At 37.8% G+C, this 20899-nt stretch overlaps 3 protein-coding genes across 3 annotated transcripts; all 3 read left to right on the top strand.

Annotated features, from left to right (window-relative positions):
- The first annotated feature begins 5818 nt into the window (after window positions 1–5818).
- LOC115451679 (chymotrypsin-2) lies at window positions 5819–8202 on the top strand. Its single transcript, XM_037446263.1, has 5 exons — window positions 5819–5901; window positions 6324–6561; window positions 7098–7332; window positions 7536–7709; window positions 7986–8202. The coding sequence occupies exons 1-5, from the start codon at window positions 5850–5852 to the stop codon at window positions 8133–8135; spliced, it is 849 nt and encodes a 282-aa protein (XP_037302160.1). The 5' UTR covers window positions 5819–5849; the 3' UTR covers window positions 8136–8202.
- Window positions 8203–8356: 154 nt separating this feature from the next.
- On the top strand, window positions 8357–13406 carry LOC119192437 (chymotrypsin-1-like). The gene is made up of 5 exons (XM_037446246.1): window positions 8357–11239; window positions 11434–11473; window positions 12032–12297; window positions 12500–12673; window positions 13198–13406. The coding sequence occupies exons 1-5, from the start codon at window positions 11012–11014 to the stop codon at window positions 13345–13347; spliced, it is 858 nt and encodes a 285-aa protein (XP_037302143.1). The 5' UTR covers window positions 8357–11011; the 3' UTR covers window positions 13348–13406.
- Window positions 13407–18069: 4663 nt separating this feature from the next.
- Window positions 18070–20899, top strand: LOC115454278 (chymotrypsin-2-like; the record flags this gene model as incomplete). Its single annotated transcript, XM_037446261.1, is given in 5 exon segments — window positions 18070–18206; window positions 19315–19552; window positions 19894–20128; window positions 20214–20387; window positions 20787–20899. Coding segments are annotated over 5 exon segments (866 nt in total), but the record flags the coding sequence as incomplete, so codon positions are not given.

The following is a 20899-nucleotide window of genomic DNA, read 5'->3' as shown; positions in this document are numbered from 1 at the left end:
ATAAACTGAACTGTTTAAGTAATTTATATAATTCAAAATTCAATCATAATATGCAGCTATTAAATCGGTAAAAAATCAATAACTGTAAGTTGATTATAGACTTTGGGTTTTAACTCTGCGAAAACTAAATAATTGGCTAAAGAAAGTAACTAAAATTTACAAACTGGACATGTGCAGCAATAAAATGTTAGCCTTGCAAATATTACTGTAATAAGAATTCAAATCAACGCCTACACTATTATAATATTTAAATGCCTCTAAATTCAATAGCATAACAATAGACTCAGTTTAACGATAAATGCGTCCACGTAAGACCGGTGTCAATACAAACATTGATAAAAAATGCGCTCTTTAACAAACCATTTTTATGTGATATATTTATTCTTTTCAAACAACATCTGCAGCAATAAAAATGTTGGCCTTTCAATATTACTCTAATAAAAGCATATTACCGTCTACACATAAAATTTTTAAACTCGCCTCAAATTCAATAAATAATAATTGCTGCATATCGATAAATAGTCCAATTAACTACTTCAAAAAGGTGTTAAATAGTTCAAATTAGGATGAAAAAAGGTATTTCGTTATTAACTCAAAAACTATTCATATTTAAGATAAAAAGATCATTAAAAGGAAATAAAAAAACAATATCTCCAAGAAGCTAATAATTTTAGGTCAATTATTTTAACTTTAATGTTAATACATATTTGTAAATACAGAGATATCGTCTAAGTTTTTGAAATAAAATAAAATAACAATTCAAATAATGAAATCTATTAACTATGATTTATTATTATAATATGAATTATTGAACGAATTGAATAAACTGAACAGTTTAAATTTTTACGATTCAAAATTCAATCATAATATTATGCAGCCATTGAATTTATTTAATAAATTAATTATAGACTATGGGTTTAAAGATACCGAAAACTAAAAAAACAGCTTAAAAAAGTAGCTAATCATAATTTACTAACAAAATATACTTAGTTGTGACAAATATGGCGGAAATTGCTTTAAAATGATTTTTTTTGAATACAACATAAAGTTTGGTTTGTTAAAAGTTAAAAAGAAGGTAATCAGGCACATAATATGATATAAAATAATTAACATAATGTCGTTTCTTATTTATTAAAAAATAATGCCAAAAAATTTAACAATATAAACACTGTAAATCGCGATTGTCTCCAAACTATAAAATTTTTGTTATTACGTTCTTTACGCCGACGATATGCATCTTACAAGTATAGGAATTATCGTCATAGCATAGACGTGCGCGCATTAATTTTAATTTCGTTTTCTATTATACACTCAGCAGCGGTTCGGTGGTGTTACGTAACGTCATTGCAGGTAGCCAGTAGGCCTACGACTGATATCGATCTATGCAATCGATCCCAAACCCCGCCTCCCAAACGTAGTAAAACAAATTTGCCAAGTTATTTTGACCCTTAGGGTGGTCGACCGCGAACTTTGCTAATTGTACATAGTAACTTTAAAATTATTAAAAATATTTTTATTACATAATGTAACTAAAAATTTCCAGTTTTCGCAATCTTTCCTTCATAAGACCAATAACCACTTCGTACCAAATCTCAAGGTTCTGAGTTCGCGGGAAACACCCTGTAGGTTTTGATTCCTTTGCGAGTTTCAAAAATTTGCGACATAAACGGCTGTATCCACAGGATGTATTCACGGCTGTATTCACAGCTCCAAGGGACAGTAGACCTGAGTATTTGAGACAAATTTCAGCTTAATACTTCCACGCGTTCCTGAGAAAAAGGGTCTTCACAGACGGACGGACGGACGGACGGACGGACGGACGGACAACAAAGTGATCCTATAGGGGTTCAGTTTTTCCTTTTAAGGTACGGAACCCTAAAAAAGAGAACGCGCCAATGATTCCCGCCACCAGAGACGGCGTTGGAGGCACCCAGAGTACAGCAGCAGCAAAGGGTCCATATAACTCGATTCCTTCCGGCTTGCCTTTATGTAAAATTACACCTTTCGTTATGCTGTACAGCGCCCTATGGACTGAGCGCCTTTAGAGAATTCCACCACGGTATACCCTACCTATCGTACGAGGTAAGTTATAGTGACATCGGAGGGTAGCAGGCGGGCGGCAGGGGGATGCCCATGGCACTGCGCCGAGGCGGTTGCGGATGATAAGTCTGTTAGATTATCTATGGTTTTAGTTTATACTCGGTCACTTCCTTCCTTACATAAATATGGCGTAGGTTGTTGCATGTTAGTCTTCTAAATAATCTTATATATTAAAATATAATTGTTAAACTGCGCTCATACGCATATTTTAATAAAACTTTCCGTCAGAGGAACCCTGCAACCTTCCCTACAGCGCCGAAGATGGCCACCGCGGAGTATAAAGTGTTAGGAACACGAACTGGCGGTCGTCCGATGATTTCCATCTCACCGGGACCTCAACATCGGCTCGTCTGGCCAGCGAACCGATCATAACCGTCCGGTCGCCCCACACGAAGGCAAACCGCCAGTAGTACTCACTTTCTGCGCTAATAAATTGTTCTCGGAACGCTTGTTGCATCCTGAAAAGAAATATGTAAGGCATTCGTCAAATAATTATAAGTATACATGTAACGTAGTCATTATTTATTAAAACGTTCATTTGCGTAATCAGTAATGGTATTTATTGTTTCACGTTGAATAATAATGCAATCATAGATTAGTCATAAACCAAAAACAACTTATCGTGTGGATACAAACCAGTTCACAATTTTGACACTAGATGTCTTTACTTTACAATACAGAACCGAAATTGAGCGCTTCTTGTCCTGTGTTTGGAACTGAATGTATCTAAGTATATACGTAATATTACAGTAATGATAGATGACATCCATCCAATCGAGAATTTTGTCATGGCGCCACAGTTCCAAACAGTTACTCTTGACATGTCGAATAGCATTGGGATCCTGGGCGTCTAAATTTCAAGTGATGTTCAGTTTAGGAGTCCTTTGGAGGACAAAGCCAAATTCGCCAGCAAAAAGTAGTATATTCTGCCGCCTCTGACATGGGGAATGCGCTGCGGTACTGTTTAATATGGAACTTGCCTCACCTTTTTAGCAACCGCACCACTCGCCATCGCAGTGGAGTTCATCCGCACGACGTTGAATGATTCCGTACGAGCACGGTGCGTTTTCAACCGTCCTTTCTGCCGCGCACGTGCAAACTTTGGGATAAACTCCTTGCCACGGTGTTTCCCGAGCGCTATGACTAGTACTACTTTAAAAGAGGTTTTAAAAGAATTCTCATGTCCCGGTAGGCAATGGCTTGGATGTGCTTCTGGCATTGCTCTAGTCCGTGGGTAACGGATGCTGCTTAACATCAGGCGGACCGCTCGCTCGTTTGCGTACTAATGGTATAAAAAAAAATTTACAGAGGCGACGGGAGACTTACTTTAAAATAGATATATTTTTTAACTTTTTAAGAGAAATATTTCTGTCTGCTGCGTAATGTTTAACCATTTACGCAGCGTACGCAACGGAAGCTCTCAAAAGGAACAAATTTTTACTGTTTTTGCAACACTTTTTATTGATGCTCCGCTCTTATTGGTCATAGCGTAATGTTATACATATAGCTTATAGCCTTCCTCGATAAATGGGTATCCAACACTAAGATATTTATTGAGTTCGAACCAGTAGTTCCCGAGATTAGCGCGTTCAAACAAACAAACTCTTCAGCTCTGCTTATTAGTATAAATTCGAATTCGGATCTCTGTACGATCACTAGTACATTGTTATTGACGTCTATTCATTAGGAAAAGCCACATGATTCGTCATTACAGATAACGCTAAGCTAGATTGATTACATCGCGGTGTGTTTAGCAACACAATTATGAAAATATGGGCATTGATTTTTAATATACATATTTAAATGAAATGATACACAAACATAATGTATTTAAAGTATGTACTAATTGTATAAAAATATGGAATTTTTAAATAACTGACCGAATTGGTGGCATAGTAGTATTCTGGTACAATTCCCGTGCGAGATCACGAATTTGATCCCGTCGTGTAAAACGATATAAAGTTTTTAGATGCTCCATGTCAACCCGGAGTCTGAATTTTGTGCCTGAATTGTGAAAGAACGCCAAGAAAAGAAAATTTATTATGTAAAATGACGTCACAAGTTCTAGCACTATATGATAGGTTAGAGATCCTGATGGTAATAAATATTCGAGCTGTCTTCTCACTAGCTGCCACACTTTTTATCTCTATACAAATAAGTCATTAAAATCTTGAAAACTTTAACTGAAACTAACAATGACTTCTGAAATAATTTTAGCTCAATACAAATAACGAGAGGCTCTTCCAATAATTTAAGTAATCAATGATTTGCCCTTTATTCATTACGACAAATCAATGGCAAATCAAGAACAAAATTGTTGAATAATAATTTTGAACTAATGTTTAGTGTCTAAATGGGCCGCGAGCACTTCTACCTGGGAGGGAGTTTCAACAGTTATTCCTACTTTAACAAACTCTTGCAAATCATGCAAGTCGGGACTAAGTGCTATATCACATAGCAGGATCTACTTAAGAAGGATAATATCATTTTTCATAATCATCATAATATCATCTTAATGGTAAACGATTTATCAAAGGCAATTAATGTATCTACACCGTTACTTTTTGCAGATGACCTTAAATTAGTTTTAAATATAAAGCAGAACTCCGATCACGACATCCTACAGCAGGATATAAATAGGGTTGTAGAGTGGAGCCTAAAAAATAAATTATTTTTTAATGAGAATAAATGCTCAGTTTTGTCATTCAGCCGTACGCGAAGCCCAAACCACTATCAATACCACATGAATGGGATACCTCTCCAGCGTGTTACTGAGGTCAAGGACTTAGGGGTCCGGTTTTCTGCTGATTTGAATTTTAGGATACATATCACCAATGTTGCCAAAAAAGCTTACCGTAACCTGGGGTTGGTGTTACGACAGGCAAACCAATTCACGAACATTGGGGCTTTGAAAGCATTGTTCGACGCCCTCATTAGAAGTCACTTGGAATCTAATGCAGTAGTGTGGTCTCCATATGAAGACAAATATAAATTGATGTAAGAACGTATTCAGAACAAATTTGTTCGATTCTTATACTTGAAACAGTTTGGTGTGTACCCAGGGTTCCCACTGTTGTATCCTACATTATTTGTTCTGGGAATGACAGGTTACTTTAAATTGGAAATAAGAAGGGAAGTAACTATTGCCAAATATTTATTTAAGGTGATTCGGGGTAAAATACACAATCCTAGTCTCCTACAAACAGCTGGGCTGTGTCCAGGATAGGTATGTAGGGCGGCGGCGGCGACCGCCACTGTTCTCGGTGCCGCGAGCTCGCACCAACTTATTACGGCATGCACCATTGACGCGCGCACTGCGTGTGCTCAATGCTTTGTCCAACCAGATTGATATATTTTCATGCTCTTTGACGGAATTCACATCGGCCGCTTATGTAATAGTAAGTAATAATAAAATATTACAATAACTATTGTACTATGCTATTGTATTGGGTATTACCTGTAAAATAGTTGTATGTGGAAATAAATAAATAAAAAAAATAAAAAAAAATAATGGATATTTTAGATTTTCTTCTTTCCCTGCTTGCCTAACTTTGACTTAAGTATGTAGTGTACGGAATCGTAAGGCAGCAACTTACTCGCACTTGGCTTAATTAAAATTATGAGTAGTACGAATTTCATTATGATCAAATTAATCTAATCAAAAAATAAATCCGATAGTATTAATTTGTGTGATATATATAAAGGATATATTTCGAAAACCAAGAAACCCGGTGTGGAGCATAACCGACATGGCCATGAAACTTGCACTTCTTTTCGTCGTCGTTTTGGCGGGATGCAATGGTGAGGTTGATATGTTTATAAATTTTACACAAATTAAAAACGGTTCAACATAAGATATAGAAAATATTAACTGATAACTGAACTACCGATTAGAATTAATTATTTAGTGTCGTCACGTTGGTATAATGTCAACGTATTCTAGCTGAAGATTGGGAGTGGTGTATTCCCAACCCCTATTTGCCCGAGACTGGATCTCTCAGAGAGATGTGATGTTAGTCAGACAGTTAGCTGTAGAAACAAAGTCATATCCTCTTTGCAACATGCTTGAGTATGTGTGTGGCGCTGAACTCGAATTGGCTCATTGTAGTGGTAATAAAAAAAATGAACAGCCAGTTCATTGGTCTTCGAGCTTTCTTTCTTTTATGTAACATTAACTCGTTCTCTTTTGTTGAGGCCGTTGATATCTAATGTTTTTTCTTTAGCATTCCCTTTTGAGGAGCTTAACCAGGACATGTCCATCTTCTTCGAGCATGTGAACCCCAACGCCCGTATCGTAGGCGGCGCCCAAGCCGCTAACGGCGCTCACCCACACATGGTCGCCATTACCAACGGCGCTCTTATCAGGACCCTAATTTGCGGCGGCTCCATTATCTCCCCCAGGACTGTCCTCACTGCTGCCCACTGCATTGGTCCCCTCCGCAGTGGCAACAGTGTTAACCGGTTCGTACAAAATGGAACTTAATGAAACATAATAATATTTTATTTACATCGGCAGGCAATTATTATCCTTATTTTATATACGTGCACGAGCATCCTAGTGACCCCGCTGCGCCTGATGGTAAGTGGGGTGGGGTCTAATAGAATGTTAACTGACAAGTGATGAGTGATGACTACCCCTTGGCAGTCGAAACAATTATGCCGGCCTGTTGGAACTAGATATACACAGGTTCAACCTGGAACGCTTCACATTTACGTGGGCAACTATGGCGGGTTTTAATATCTTGGTTACAGTGGTCGCTATTTGCGCGGATATGAACTATATCCTACCACCAGCAAAATATCTAACTCTTTGGAAATTATTTTTGAAATAAAATTGAATAGCACCTGTATATCGCTCGTCTGGCAGCAACAGTGCTAGCCGTAAACTTATGTTATAAAGTATTGCTCTGGATGTCACTTGTGTGCTACTCCTTGTTATATCACTTTATTGTTTTTGTAAATTAAGTGAAAGCCAGTGACAAATTGTGATGTTACAGTATCGCACGCGCGGTCGTCGGCACCAACCGCTGGAACAGTGGTGGTCAGATGTACTCGTACCGGAGATTCGCCATCCACCCCAACTACAACGCCAACACCATCAAGAACGACATCGGTGTGCTCCACACCTCAAGCAACATCGTCTGGAACAACGCCGTCAGGCCTATCTTTATTAACTACGATTGGATCGGAGAAGGGATGAACTCCAGGGTTGCTGGATGGGGCAGAATCAGGGTATTTGGATTATAAATACGTCATAATTCACAATCAAGTATCCTCGTCCCAGAAATCATTAGATTCCCTCGGATGCTTTTTCGATTTGTCTACTGCACCAATATTCACAGTGGTTACTAAGATTTCCTGCAAGAAAACCACGAGAAACCTGCGGCTGTACTTTAAATGTTAGTGGTTAACATCCAATATATTTACTTTCTCAGGCCGGTGGTGCTCTCTCTCCCAATCTGCTCCAACTGAACGTGCAAACCGTCAACGGCGACCATTGCATGCGCGAAGTCGCCCGTGTCGCCGCCAGCATCAACAGGATAGTACCTGCCGTCGACCCCAACGTTGAACTCTGCACCTTCCACTCTCAGAACCACGGTACTTGCAATGTGAGTTCTTCTCATTTACTTTTCTTAAACCCTGGGTAGTTTTTTGGTACAAACACTTAAACCGCCTCCAATGAGCTATATTTTACAAGTTTTTAAATAACTTATATATTTGATGGTAAGCGTTACTTGGATTTTTTTATTATGTATGAAGGACTATATAGCTACTAATTAACTTGAAACTATAACACAATAGTGCTTACATACTGGCAGCATAGCGTATAAACCGATAATAAGACTTACCACCTAGTGAGCGGCTGAATGTGTTTGTCTTTGCAGGGTGACTCCGGCAGCGCTCTGGTCCGCGTGGACCGCGGCGAGCAGATCGGTGTCGTGTCTTGGGGTATCCCGTGCGCCCTGGGTGCTCCCGACATGTTCGTCAGGATCAGCGCCTTTAGGAGCTGGATCCAGAGCAACACCGTCAACTAATCAGCTCTCTTTTTTTAACCTCAGTTTTATGTGTAGGTATGTTCAATAAATGATTTATAAAATTAAACATTGTTTTCGTATATTTGTTAATGTATCTAGGTTGACCAGCAATTTCAATTAATCACTGACTCCAAAATTACCAGTATCCAACATTATTATTAGTATATTACAAACCCGAAATTAGTTAGTCGAAAATTAGTAGCATAATCCATTTCACAAATTTTTATTGTATTGTGTCCCAATATTATGTATTTCTTCAAGCTTACAAGCACATCCTTCCCCACCCCGCGGCCCCCCACACGTCTCGCTCATTCCTTGCGGCGCGGCGGCGCGGGCAGTGTGCTTTTATGTGATCTTTTACACTAAAATCTAATTTGTGTTTCGGCTTTATAGTAAGTATACAAAAATAAATCTTGTATAAGTACCTAATGTTACATTATTTTTTCTGTTTCAGTGGTTTTTGAAAGCGATATAATTTATTATTAAAAAGATTTTATTTTTTGCTTATTTGTGTTAGTAAGAAAAAGACTGTCTCAATGAAGCAGTTGTGTAGAGCACGCAGGACGACTATCGCGCTGAGGTGTTCACCTCTGCCTACCTCTGAGAAAAGGTGTTATGCTATATATTTGTCGTGGAGGATGCATATTGTTGCGACCTGTTGATGATTTTAGACTCTTTATTAGAATGCACTCGTAATACTAACTATTACAATACGTAACATGACTTATATACTAATACGACAGCTCCCCTTTGGGAAAAAAATGTTAACAAAGTCTTTTTTTTCTTATATAAAATTCTTATATTATTTAATATAATATGTATGTATAACAATAACGCACAATACATAAAAAAACATTTAACTATTGTTAGAACCACAATACATATTAAATTCTAAACTTATATAATACCTTCGGAACGCTTCATTTGATATAAGTAGTCTTACTAAATACTTTTCTTTGTATTCTTCATCAACACAATAAAATTTAGTATTTTTTTCACTTTCTATCATAAAACTTACTATATTTGGATTATTATTATCATTGTAATGCAAATACTAATTACTATAATTTTGTCTCAAATAAATTTCGCCGCTGTCGGTAATCGGGTTTTTAAAATAAAGATTTATCGCTTAGCAAGCCACTATTAAAATCTATGTTTTTAATTAATTCTATGGTTGTAGTATCGTCCTTTGTCATAACCGGTAAAAATTGTAAAGCAGTTTCGAAATCAACATTTTCTGTCATTTTTACTTAAATCATTCATGTTTTAAAAACAAACAAAAAAAATATTAAACTATTAAAAGAGAAAAAAAAGAAATCTTGTTTCTCATGGTCTTTTTAAAGGCATGCTTTCAATGTAAATTAATAGTAGAGTCTATGATATTAAGTGTAAAAACGAATCAAATTTGAAATAGAAAAAAAAGATACAACTTGTATCTTCTTAAATAAATTATCGATTATTTCTTAGATATACCGTCATATATAACAAAATACTTCATTATTTTTAAAAACGCCTACTTATACAACGGCTTATAGTAACAGGAACATTTGCCGCAACGTGCAGTCAGGCGCTTCCAGAAATTGATTGCAACATCATATTATCTAGGATCTGTATATTATGTACCAAGTAACATAAAATATTCTAAAATACTATGTACGCTTTATTTTTAGTTGATAAAAATATATTAGAATTTTAAAAAATTTACATGTAATTTGAACCTCGTCCAATTTATGTTGCGGTGATAGCCTAGTTGGGTGTGGAAAGGACTGCCGAGGCGAAAGTACGCAGGTTCAAATCCCAAGGGCACACAACTCTGATTTTTCAAAAAAAAATATGTGTATATTATTTGTGAACTATCGCTTGCTTTCACGGTGAAGGAAAACATTGTGAGGAAACCTGCATACCTAAGAAATTCTATATCGGAATTTTGTGAGTGTATAAAGTCTACCAAGCCGCACTAGGCCAGCGTGGTGGACCAAGGCCTAATCCCTATCAATAGTAGAGGAGGCCCGTGCCCCAGCAGTGGGACAGTATATAATACAGGGCTGATATTATTATTATACTTTAGGTTAAATGCCTTAGCCTTCCACACTAAAGGTTTCTGACAAACTATAAAATATTTAGGTAACTATATTGTATATTCTGTCAGTCGGTTACTATAAGAAATGAAATGAAAAAAAAAATTTTTTTGAACCTGTAAAATGTTATACATTATTTAAATTCCGTCAATATTAACTCTACTACCAATTCGGAAAACTATAATCATCAGAGAAGAACGATGGTGTTGCTTTTTTCAAATTCAGTTTAAGGTACAACCTACATGATACAGAGAAGAAAAAAAAAATACAATTGGGTGTTTTATTATTGTTTAGAGCAGGACATTTATAATATGCTCACAAAATAGGTAATAAATTAATTTTAAATTTTCATTCAAGTGCACAGCCCTCTCAGAAATCAAGTATTATATTATGCTTATAATTTTTACTTATAGTACCCCTAGCAAATAGAAATAGTAAGCGAAATAGGCAGAACAGTCCTCACAAGCAGCAACCGTTCACGAGTATGAGGCATGTGCCAGCCATCAGCCTCCTCAACCATATTGTAGGGAAGTGGCCGACCCGTCACACGACGCCGCCGCAGGTACAGACAGCTTCGATTTCGCTAATTTCGAGATCTCGCGAGATCGCCAGTTTTTCTTCTTGCAAATAATCACAATATTTGCATAAATTCGGAAAAAAATAATAAGAATTACAGGTATTATGAAACAAACATTTATATTTATGATTTTATTAATAAACATTTATGTATTTAACATTGTTTGACGTATCCATCTATCATGTTTTTTTTTATAAACTGATGTATCTAATAACATAAGAATGTCCATCTTCTTCGAGCATGTGGACCCTAATGCCCGCATCGTAGGCGGCACCCATGCCGCTGAAGGCTCTCATCCCGACATGGTTTCCATAACCCACGGCGTTATTATCAGGAAATTACTTTGCGGCGGCTCCATCATCTCCCGCAGGACTATTCTCACCGCTGCCCACTGCATCGTGTCCATCCGTAGCGGCAACAATGTTACCCGGTTTGTACATAATGGAATTGCTTTTACATAATATAATATTTTATTTACATCGGTGGGCAATTAATATTTTTTTTTTATATACGAGCATAACGAAGTGCCGCTGCACTTGACGGTAAGTGGAGTCGAGTTTAATAGAATATCGACTGACGAGTGATGACTACCCCCGGGCGGCCCACACAATTATGCTGGCCTATTGGAACTGGATATACACAGGCTGATCCTGAAATGCGCTACGCTTACATGAGCCATTATGGCGGGTTTTAACATCTTGTATATGGTGGTCACTATCCGGGCGGATATAAAATATATCCTATCACCAGCAAAATATCTAACTCTGGAAATCATATTTAAAATATAACTGAATAGATGTTTGCTGTCCTGTGAATCTGTTTGCTGTCCCGCGGTGCCGTACTGTAGCACGTTCTATATCACCGATTCCGCGAACTCTCAACGCTCTTAACGCTCTTCTTAATAGTGCACCCGATTTTGACGTTTTTTCGGCTGATTGGAACGTGATCCAGTATGAATGTTTGCATTATTGTGAAATTAACTCATGATACCGCATATTTCATGTACTTATTATCTGTTTCATTTTTTACTATAGTTATATATTGTTATTATTAACTTAATTAGTGTAATTGGTTTATCCGTTCTAATTGAAATAAATAAATAAAATAAATAAATAAATAGAACCAGTATATCGCTCGTCTGGCAGCAACAGTGCTAGCCGTAAACTTCTATTACAAAAAACTGCTCTGGATGTCACTCGAGTGTTACTTCTTGTAATATTACTTTATTGTTGTAAATTAAGTAAAACTCAGTGACAAATTGTGGTGTTACAGTAACGCACACGCGACTGTTGGCACCAACCAGTGGTTCAGTGGTGGTCAGATATACTCTTACAAGGGATACGTCATCCACCCCGACTACAACGCCAACACCATTAAGAATGACATCGGTATGCTCTACACCACAACCGACATCGTCTGGAACAACGTCGTCAGGCCTATCTTTATTAACTACGAGTGGATCGGAAAAGGGATGAACTGCAGGGTTGCTGGATGGGGCAGAATCAGGGTATGTGGATCATAAATACGTCGTAATTTACAATTAAGTATCTACGTCACAGAAACCATCATATTCCTTCGGATGCTTTTTCAATGTGTCTACTGCACCAATATTCACAGTGGTTACTAAGATTTCCTGCAATAATACCACGGGAAACCTGCGGCTGTATTAAAATATTAGTGATTAACATTGGATATATTTACTGTTTCAGAACGGCGGTATTATCTCTCGCAACTTGCGCGAACTGAACGTGCAAACCGTCGACGGCAACCATTGCGTGCGTGAAGTCGCCCGTATCGCCGCCAGCCTCAACAGGAGCGTACCTTCTGTCGACCCCAACATTGAACTCTGCACCTTCCACTCTCGCAACCACGGCACTTGCAATGTAATAAGTTCTCATTTACTTTTCTTAATCATTAGGTAGATTTTTGGGACAAACACTTCAACCGCCTCCAATGAACTATATTTTAGAAGTTTTTAAATTACGTAATTTGATGGTAAGCGTTACTTAGAACTTTTCATAATGTATGAAGGACTACACACACACACACACATCACGCATTTATCCCCGAAGGGGTATGCAGAGGCGCAACCAGGGCACCCACTTTTCGCCAAGTGTGTTCCATGTGATCGCCATATCGGGCACAAATTCCAGACTCCGGGCTGATACTGAGCAGAAAAACCCAAATATTACTTTGCCCGACCCGATATTCGAACCCAGGACCTCGGAGCGCTGTTGTACCGCGCATGCAGTACAACTACGCCACCAAGGCAGTGTATAAAGGACTATATAGCTGCTAATTAATTTTAAACTCGAACACAATAGTGCTTACACATTGGAAGAATAGCATATAAACCGATATTAAGACTTACCACCTAGTGCGCGGCTGAATGTGATTGTCTTTGCAGGGTGACTCCGGCAGCGCTCTGGTCCGCGTGGACCGCGGCCAGCAGATTGGTATCGAGTCTTGGGGTCTCCCGTGCGCCCTGGGCGCTCCCGACATGTACGTAAGGCTCAGCGCCTTCAGGAGCTGGGTACAGACCAACACCATCAACTAATCAACTCTCTTTTTTCAACCTTAATTCTACGAGTTCTTCAATAAATGATTTCTATTTTACTTTTCCCTTGGTTTATTGTCAATTATCTTCATCTTCTTATACCGGAAAAGTAAGTGGGATTTCTATCCCGAAAAAGGGTTTTCGCGCGGGCTGAGACGTAAACAATTAAGGTGGTAGCTCAAGGTCCATTTTCATACATTTTGTTTCGGCTTTTTGAAAAATGTAAAAATAATTAATAATCATGGATATTTCTGCCTTTAAAATTTCGTCATATTAAATTTTAAAGGCCGAAATATCCATGATTATTAATTATTTTTACGTTTTCTTTCAACTGCGAGAACTAATCACTAACTAGACGTGAATTTAAATTCTTTACTTGCCAATACTTGTTTAGTTACCCAGATTAAAGCCGAAACAAAATGTATGAAAATGGACCTTGAGCTACCACCTTAAGCAATAACTTCTAAATAAAACTTAAAATTCAAATGTATAACATTTATGAAAATATCGATTAACTGAATGATATACTCATCGTATACAGATGTAACGATATCTGGTAAAAGACTAGAACAAGTTAAAAAATACAAATACCTTGGTACCTGGCTTACTGAAGAATGGAATAGCGATATTGAAATAAAAACTCGCATTGAAGTCGCTCGCAGTACATTGAAATTAAACTAATTTTCGGATTCTATCGCGGTGCTAGTATTTTATTTTCTCCCGACGTTTCGAAGACTTTGCAGCCTTCATGGTCACGGGGGGGACTGAGGTGTTGTTCATCCAGTACCTTCGCAGTACCTTCGGTAAGATGAGAAAGGTCCTTTGCAAACGTAGTCTTAAAACTGCACTACGTATACGCATACTCCAGTGTTACATCTGGCCAATGCTTCTATACGGATGTGAGGCCTGGACCATCAAGGAAAACCTCAGGAAACGTTTGGAAGCATTCGAGATGTGGACTTATAGACGTCTGATGTCGATATCTTGGACTCAGAAGGTTACCAATGAGGAAGTCCTACGGCAGATTGGTCAAAACCGCAAACTTTTGAATACTATCAAAAAGGAAAATTGCATATTTGGGACACGTACTAAGACATGACAGATACGCGTTCCTTCAGCTCATAATGATGGGAAAAGTGGCAGGTAAGAGAAAAAATCGGCCGAAGGAAAAATCGTGGTTACGGAACATCCGCGAGTGGACGGGGATTGCAAGCGCTGAAGAAATATTTCGCCTTGCAAAGGACAAGAGAAAGTATGCTGAGCTGACCGCCAATCTTCACTAGTTGGAGAGGCACTACAAGAAGAAGAAGATACTCCTCGTTATTTATTTTAGAGATAAATGCACCAAAGATAGCGCAAGGATGGTTGTTCAATTCCTGCAGATTATATTATACCACTGCAATGTCTATTTCTGCTGCCAAGCAGCAGTGTGTAGTCACTGTTATGTTCTGGTTTGAAGAACATTGTAGCGAATGTATCTACTGGACATAATGAGACTTGACATCTCACGTCTCAGGATGGCGAGCACAGTGTAATACCAAACAATACTTTGTAATTGAAGGTGTTGGATAGTGTTTCTACTGCTTATGGCCGGTCGTGTCGCTTAATCAGGCGAACGGCAAGCTCGACTCGTCATTCAAGGCAATAAAAAAATATATTCGAGAACATATTAAATCAGCCCCCAAAAGACCAGTTATCTGACTTCAAGATACTGTGAGCTCATAGTGCGCTTTTTTTAAAACATGTATGTCGTAGTGAAAACTCTTTACTTGGTTATTTTTTTACATGACCGGCAAAGTATCACCGATCTATATTTATTTTCCAAACAGTTATTCGATTACACAGGTCTACAAAAAAAATAATTTTGTTTGGTGTTGCTTATTCTATGTAATAATTTGGTTAATTAGCTCGCCAGATGTCGTGCGAATCGGTCAAAACGTTGAAGCTACGTTCAAATTTGTATCGATCGATAATAATCTAAAAAATGTATTTTAACAGACTTAATGTCATTAAAATAAAGTAATTTTTTTGTTTAATTTATAATATCGATATGTAGTCATCGAGAAGGTGTTGTGTAAATAATCCAAATACATTTTGTTACATTTGTGGTGAATATGTAGTGAAAAAGTTTAGAAAACCTATAACAGATTCAGTGAAGAAGACATACGTTGATTACTTTAGTATAGAGATGAAGGCTCTGGGCAAACCGTGGGTTCCAAACATTGTGTGCAAGTTATGTAGTGAGCATTTAAGACAGAGGGCAAACGGTAAACGTAATCATTTAAAGTTTAGTGCTCCGATGATTTGGGCAGAACTAAAAAATCACATTGACGACTGTTATTTTTGTGCTGTAGAATTACATGGTATAAACAAAAAAAAAATGATATATCCTGATTTACCGTCTGCCAAAAAACCTCGATTGTGTTCAGATGACGTACCATTTCCTATGAGTCAAGATCTTTTAGATCTATCAGATTCGTCGGACACAGAAATGGTGGAAGTTTTTTCTGATGAACGTGACAGTGATTTTGAAGTATCAACTGCGCCTTCACTTTTTTCTCAAGATGCTTTAAGTGATTTGATTAGAGACCTTGACCTTTCAAAAGAGCGATCTGAGCTCCTAGCATCTAGACTCAAAGATAGAAATTTGTTATCTCAAGGTACAAAAATAACATTTTATCGTGATCGAGAAAAAGAATTTCTTCCGTTTTTTAGTTCAGAAAATGATATAGTTTATTGTAATAACATTGGTGGTCTTCTAATGAAACTGGGGCTCTCAAAGTATAAAGCTGAAGAATGGAGATTGTTTATAGACAGCTGTAAGCGAAGTTTAAAATGTGTTTTGCTAGATATTAGTAATAAACACGCAGCTGTCCCTATTGCTCATTCAACAAAATTAAAAGAAGAGTATCAAAACGTAGATCTTGTTTTGGAATGTCCTAAAGACATCCATCGGAGAAAATCTATGAAGAGAAGCTTCTAACCTGTTAAATAATGTGTAATTAAATGGAATTAAACGTATCAAATTAAATGTTCTATTGTTATTTAATAAATTAATTAAATACTTTTTAAATTATTTACCGATGTGAAATCTCGAAAACTACACGTAGCATTAAAAAAATAACTATCAGGTTTTTGTCAGGGTACCGAATGTACTTGGAATCAGTTTTACTTTTAGCGGCACCAAAATCATTGTAGACCTGTGTTATTGAAACACTTCTTTACTTCACTAACAATTTACTGCATAGTAACACTAGCGGAATACACAATGTGCTTGGTTCGAGCGTCCAAACAAGACTCGTACAAAAACTTCTACAAGATTCTTGCTCGTCGTTTTTCGGCCGGTCCTTATATTGACAGCAGTCGACCTCCCTCCTCTTCTAATACTTCCTCGATGTAATGATAGATGGCGCCACTATCGCTCCGGAAATTCACCAATTCAACGAATAACGAGGTGCTGCGGCGACATATATGATTGTAAAATGTGGGTCGAAACTGTAACGTTGCCTGTTCCGACAAACTAAACCTCAGTCCGCCCCGTGACCATAAAGTCTGACAACTATCGAAACGTCGGGAGAATATTATTATCATGTAAATTACCGCGATAAAATCAGAAAACTTTATTTGAATGCAGGTTCATGGTTCACAACTCCTTTATTGGTCTGTTGGGTTTCACTAGTATCCTCTTTCTACTTATTTGCTTTGTTTTGAAACCAAAATACTTGACCAATTGCAGATTAATTGGATTAATTTTATCAGTAAAAATTATTTTGGCATTTTCCTGTTAAATTTTCCTCACTCATTTAGGTATGTGTGAATATAATATTTCATTACTTATATATTCAGCCTTCATAGTTATGAAAATAACATATTTGTAATATTACGTAATATATCTGCTTCACTTTAGTAAGTAGTACATATCTACATTTTTTGACTTTGTGTTAGAGTAGTTTTTAGTACTTGGACACGACAGCTTATGTAGGGGGACAAACGTTTTGAAACGAAGTCCTTATAATTCAAAGTATGAATCGAGTTGTTAATGAGCGTTCGTGTCCCTTAACATTAATGAAACGAGTGGCTTCGTCATCAATTAAAAAAAAAGAGAGCACGCCGATGATTCCTGCCACCAGAGATGGCGTTGGAGGCACTGATTGGACGACTGTACAGCGCCCTATGGACTGAGCTTGTTTGGAGAATTCCACCACAATATACTCTACCTATTTTAAGAGGCAACTAATAGTGACATCGGAGAGTAGCAGGCGGGCGGCAGGGGGATGCCCGTGGCACTGCGCCGCGGCGGTTGCGGATGACAAACATTCCGTTAGAGGAACCCTAGAACCGCCCCTACAGCGCCGAAGATTGCGACTGCAGAGTTTCAGTTGGTATCACAGTGCGTAGAGTATAGTGTTATGGACATGACCCAGCGGTCGCCCGATGTTTTCTACCTCTCCGGGAGCTTAACACCGGCTTGTAAGGCCGGCGAACCGACCGTAGTCGTCCGTTCACCCCACGCGAAGACAAACCGATAGTGAAAATCCATGAAAATCATTTTCAGCGCGAAAAAAAAAATCTCAGATAGCTTGTTGCATCCAGGAAAGAAATTTTTAAGGCATTAGTCAAATAATTGTTATACAGAACCAAAATTAACTGCTTCTACACCTTAATTGGGAATTAAATTTCCCTACATAGGTGAGATTAATAATGATAGATGGCATCCGTCTAATCGAAAAGAATTGAGATAACGACGATTTCGATGATTATATATAAGGAAATGAAAAGAAAAAAATATTCAGTTGACGAGAAAAAGAACGAAATGAAAGTTGCATTTCTTTTGGTAGCCGTTTTGGCGGCATGCAATGGTAAGATATTTTTATATACCTTAATTAGGAATTGTGCATTTAATGTATATTTATATTTAATCATTTCATTATGAAAATTGTAGAAAAATCGAATTGTATTGACATATTTAATGTTTCGCTTTCTATCTTCACAAAGAAAATATTGAACTCGCTTGTTGAAACCTAAATCTAGTTTTATATTCAATCTTATATTTAGAATATACTGCACTTATGGTGCAGTCAATTGTTTACTGGTATGTAATAATATATTTATGCTGTGACAGCCTGTAATTAAAACTGCACTGCAGCAATTACTTACTGTAATGGTACAAATAGTTATGTATGGTGTATGTTTTGTTGGCTGTCCAAATAAATAAATAAATATTGATTACCCAAATTAATATATTAATTTAATAACTGTACCAGTAATTTTTTACTTTAACTAAATTTACTTACAAATTTAATTATTGACAAAAAACGATTTATGTAATTGAGAAAAATATTAGTAAAACCAGTAGTATAATATGCTATCTACAACTACTACCCCAATGTTGGGAAACTGGTTCCCAATCATTCTATGCCTGAGTCCTGCTTTATGCTTGAGTTCATCATCATGGGTTATTGAGAATCAGCAGACTTCTCATACCTTCAAAATTCTTTTACAAAATTACTAGATATGTAACCATGATATTTTCCTTCACCATTAAACCGAGAAATTAATTTTGCGCAACTTAAAACGGTTCACAAAATAATATAAAATATAATCTTTATACATAGATTGTTCGAGAATAAGCTATTTGGTGTCATCTCCCTTATACCATGAAAGAATAAATATAGTTCGAGAACTTGTGGGTTCCAATCCTGGATCGGGCAATTGATTTCTCAAGAATAGATTTCCCAGAGAGGAGTAATGTCAGTTCGGTGGCCTGTTATAAAAACTAAGCCACATCTTTGAAAAGCGTGTCGTGCTGAGCTTGAATTTGCTCAGGATAGTATAGTAGCAAGTAGCAGAATAGTAGCAAAAGTAACGCTGAACAGCTAGTTATTTGGTCTTCGAACTGTCTTTCTTTTATGTGGGATTGGCTCGTTCTTTTACACTGTGGCTGATGATTTTATGTTCTCTTGTTAGCCTTCCCTATTGAGGAGCCGGAACAGGACATGTCCATCTTCTTCGAGCATGTGGACCTCAACGCCCGTATCGTAGGCGGCACCCAAGCCGCTAGAGGCGCTCATCCTCACATGGTCGCCATAACCAACGGTGCTACTATGAGGCACTTAGTTTGCGGCGGCTCCGTCGTCTCCCGCAGGACTGTCCTCACCGCTGCCCACTGCATCGTGCCCATTCGAGTCGGCAACAATGTTCACCCGTTCGTACAAAATAGATCTTATTTGAATAATAATGAGAAATTTGATTAAACTTATTTTTAATAGAATGAAGAATAACAGCAGCAAATCATTCGTTTGACGTTTAACTCAACGCCAGGCGATAAAGCTGCTGCGCCTGCCAAAATTTTGTTTAAAAAGTATTGCACTAGATGTCACTCGAGTGCCACTTCTTGCAATAGCACTTTATTAGATTTTTTATAATTATAGTTTAATGAATTTTCAATGATCGGCATCTACCAAATATTTACATCAGTCTTTAATCACACTTATTCACATTTTTAATATTGCAGTTGCATTCATATAACACGTGGTGGTGTTACAGTAATGCCCGCGCAACCGTCGGCAGCAACCGCTGGAACAGTGGAGGTCAGATGTACGCGTTCCAAAGATTCGTCATGCACCCTAACTACAACGCCAACACCATCAAGAACGACATCGGTGTGCTCCACACCTCAAACAACATCGTCTGGAACAATTTCGTCAGTGCGATCGTTATTAATTACGAGTGGATCGGAGCTGGGATGAACTCCAGAGTTGCTGGATGGGGCAGAACCAGGGTATGTGAATTATAAATACGTCATAATTTACAATCATTATCAATATTGAATAATCAATAAATATTGAACACATTTATCTTCTCAGGCCGGTGGTGCTGCCTCTGCCAATCTGCTTCAACTGGACACGCAAACTATCGACGGCAACCGTTGCGCGCGTGACGTCCCCGCCGTGGCCGCCAGCGTTAACATATTAGCTCCCGCTATTGACCCAAGTGTTGAGCTCTGCACCTTCCATTCTCGCAACCACGGCACTTGCCACGTGAGTTTTATTAACTTTATTTTTAGATTCAAATGTCAAAACAAATTACTAAAAATTACGTTTTCAATCCAAAATCTCGGGTTGCAATAATTGCTTTCACAATGAATTATATTTTTCAACATTTTAAAACAATTATACTATTATACAAAGATAAGCGTTCCTTATGTGAATTTTAAAGTAGTGGATAGCAGTTAACTGTCTCTCATTACGGTAAAAGTGAGAGTCACTACAGTGTCTCGAAACGGTACCACTCTGACAACTCAGGCTTGATTGTCCAACTAAATTTGGAGACAACTAATGTGTGGCAGTATATCATACAAAACGATGATACTGTAGACAGTCTCACCATGTCCTAAGGCTCAACACCTAGTGCGCAGCTAAATGTGATTGTCCTTCCAGGGTGACTCCGGCAGCGCTCTGGTCCGCGTGGACCGTGGCCAGCAAATCGGTGTCGTGTCTTGGGGTATCCCGTGCGCCCTGGGCGCTCCCGACATGTTCGTCAGGATCAGCGC

Source organism: Manduca sexta, unplaced genomic scaffold (assembly GCF_014839805.1).
Source record: "Manduca sexta isolate Smith_Timp_Sample1 unplaced genomic scaffold, JHU_Msex_v1.0 HiC_scaffold_28, whole genome shotgun sequence".
Classification (NCBI taxonomy): Eukaryota; Metazoa; Arthropoda; class Insecta; order Lepidoptera; family Sphingidae; genus Manduca; species Manduca sexta.
The sequence above is the reverse complement of the archived record's forward strand: the minus strand, read 5'-3'. Positions and strand labels throughout refer to the sequence as shown.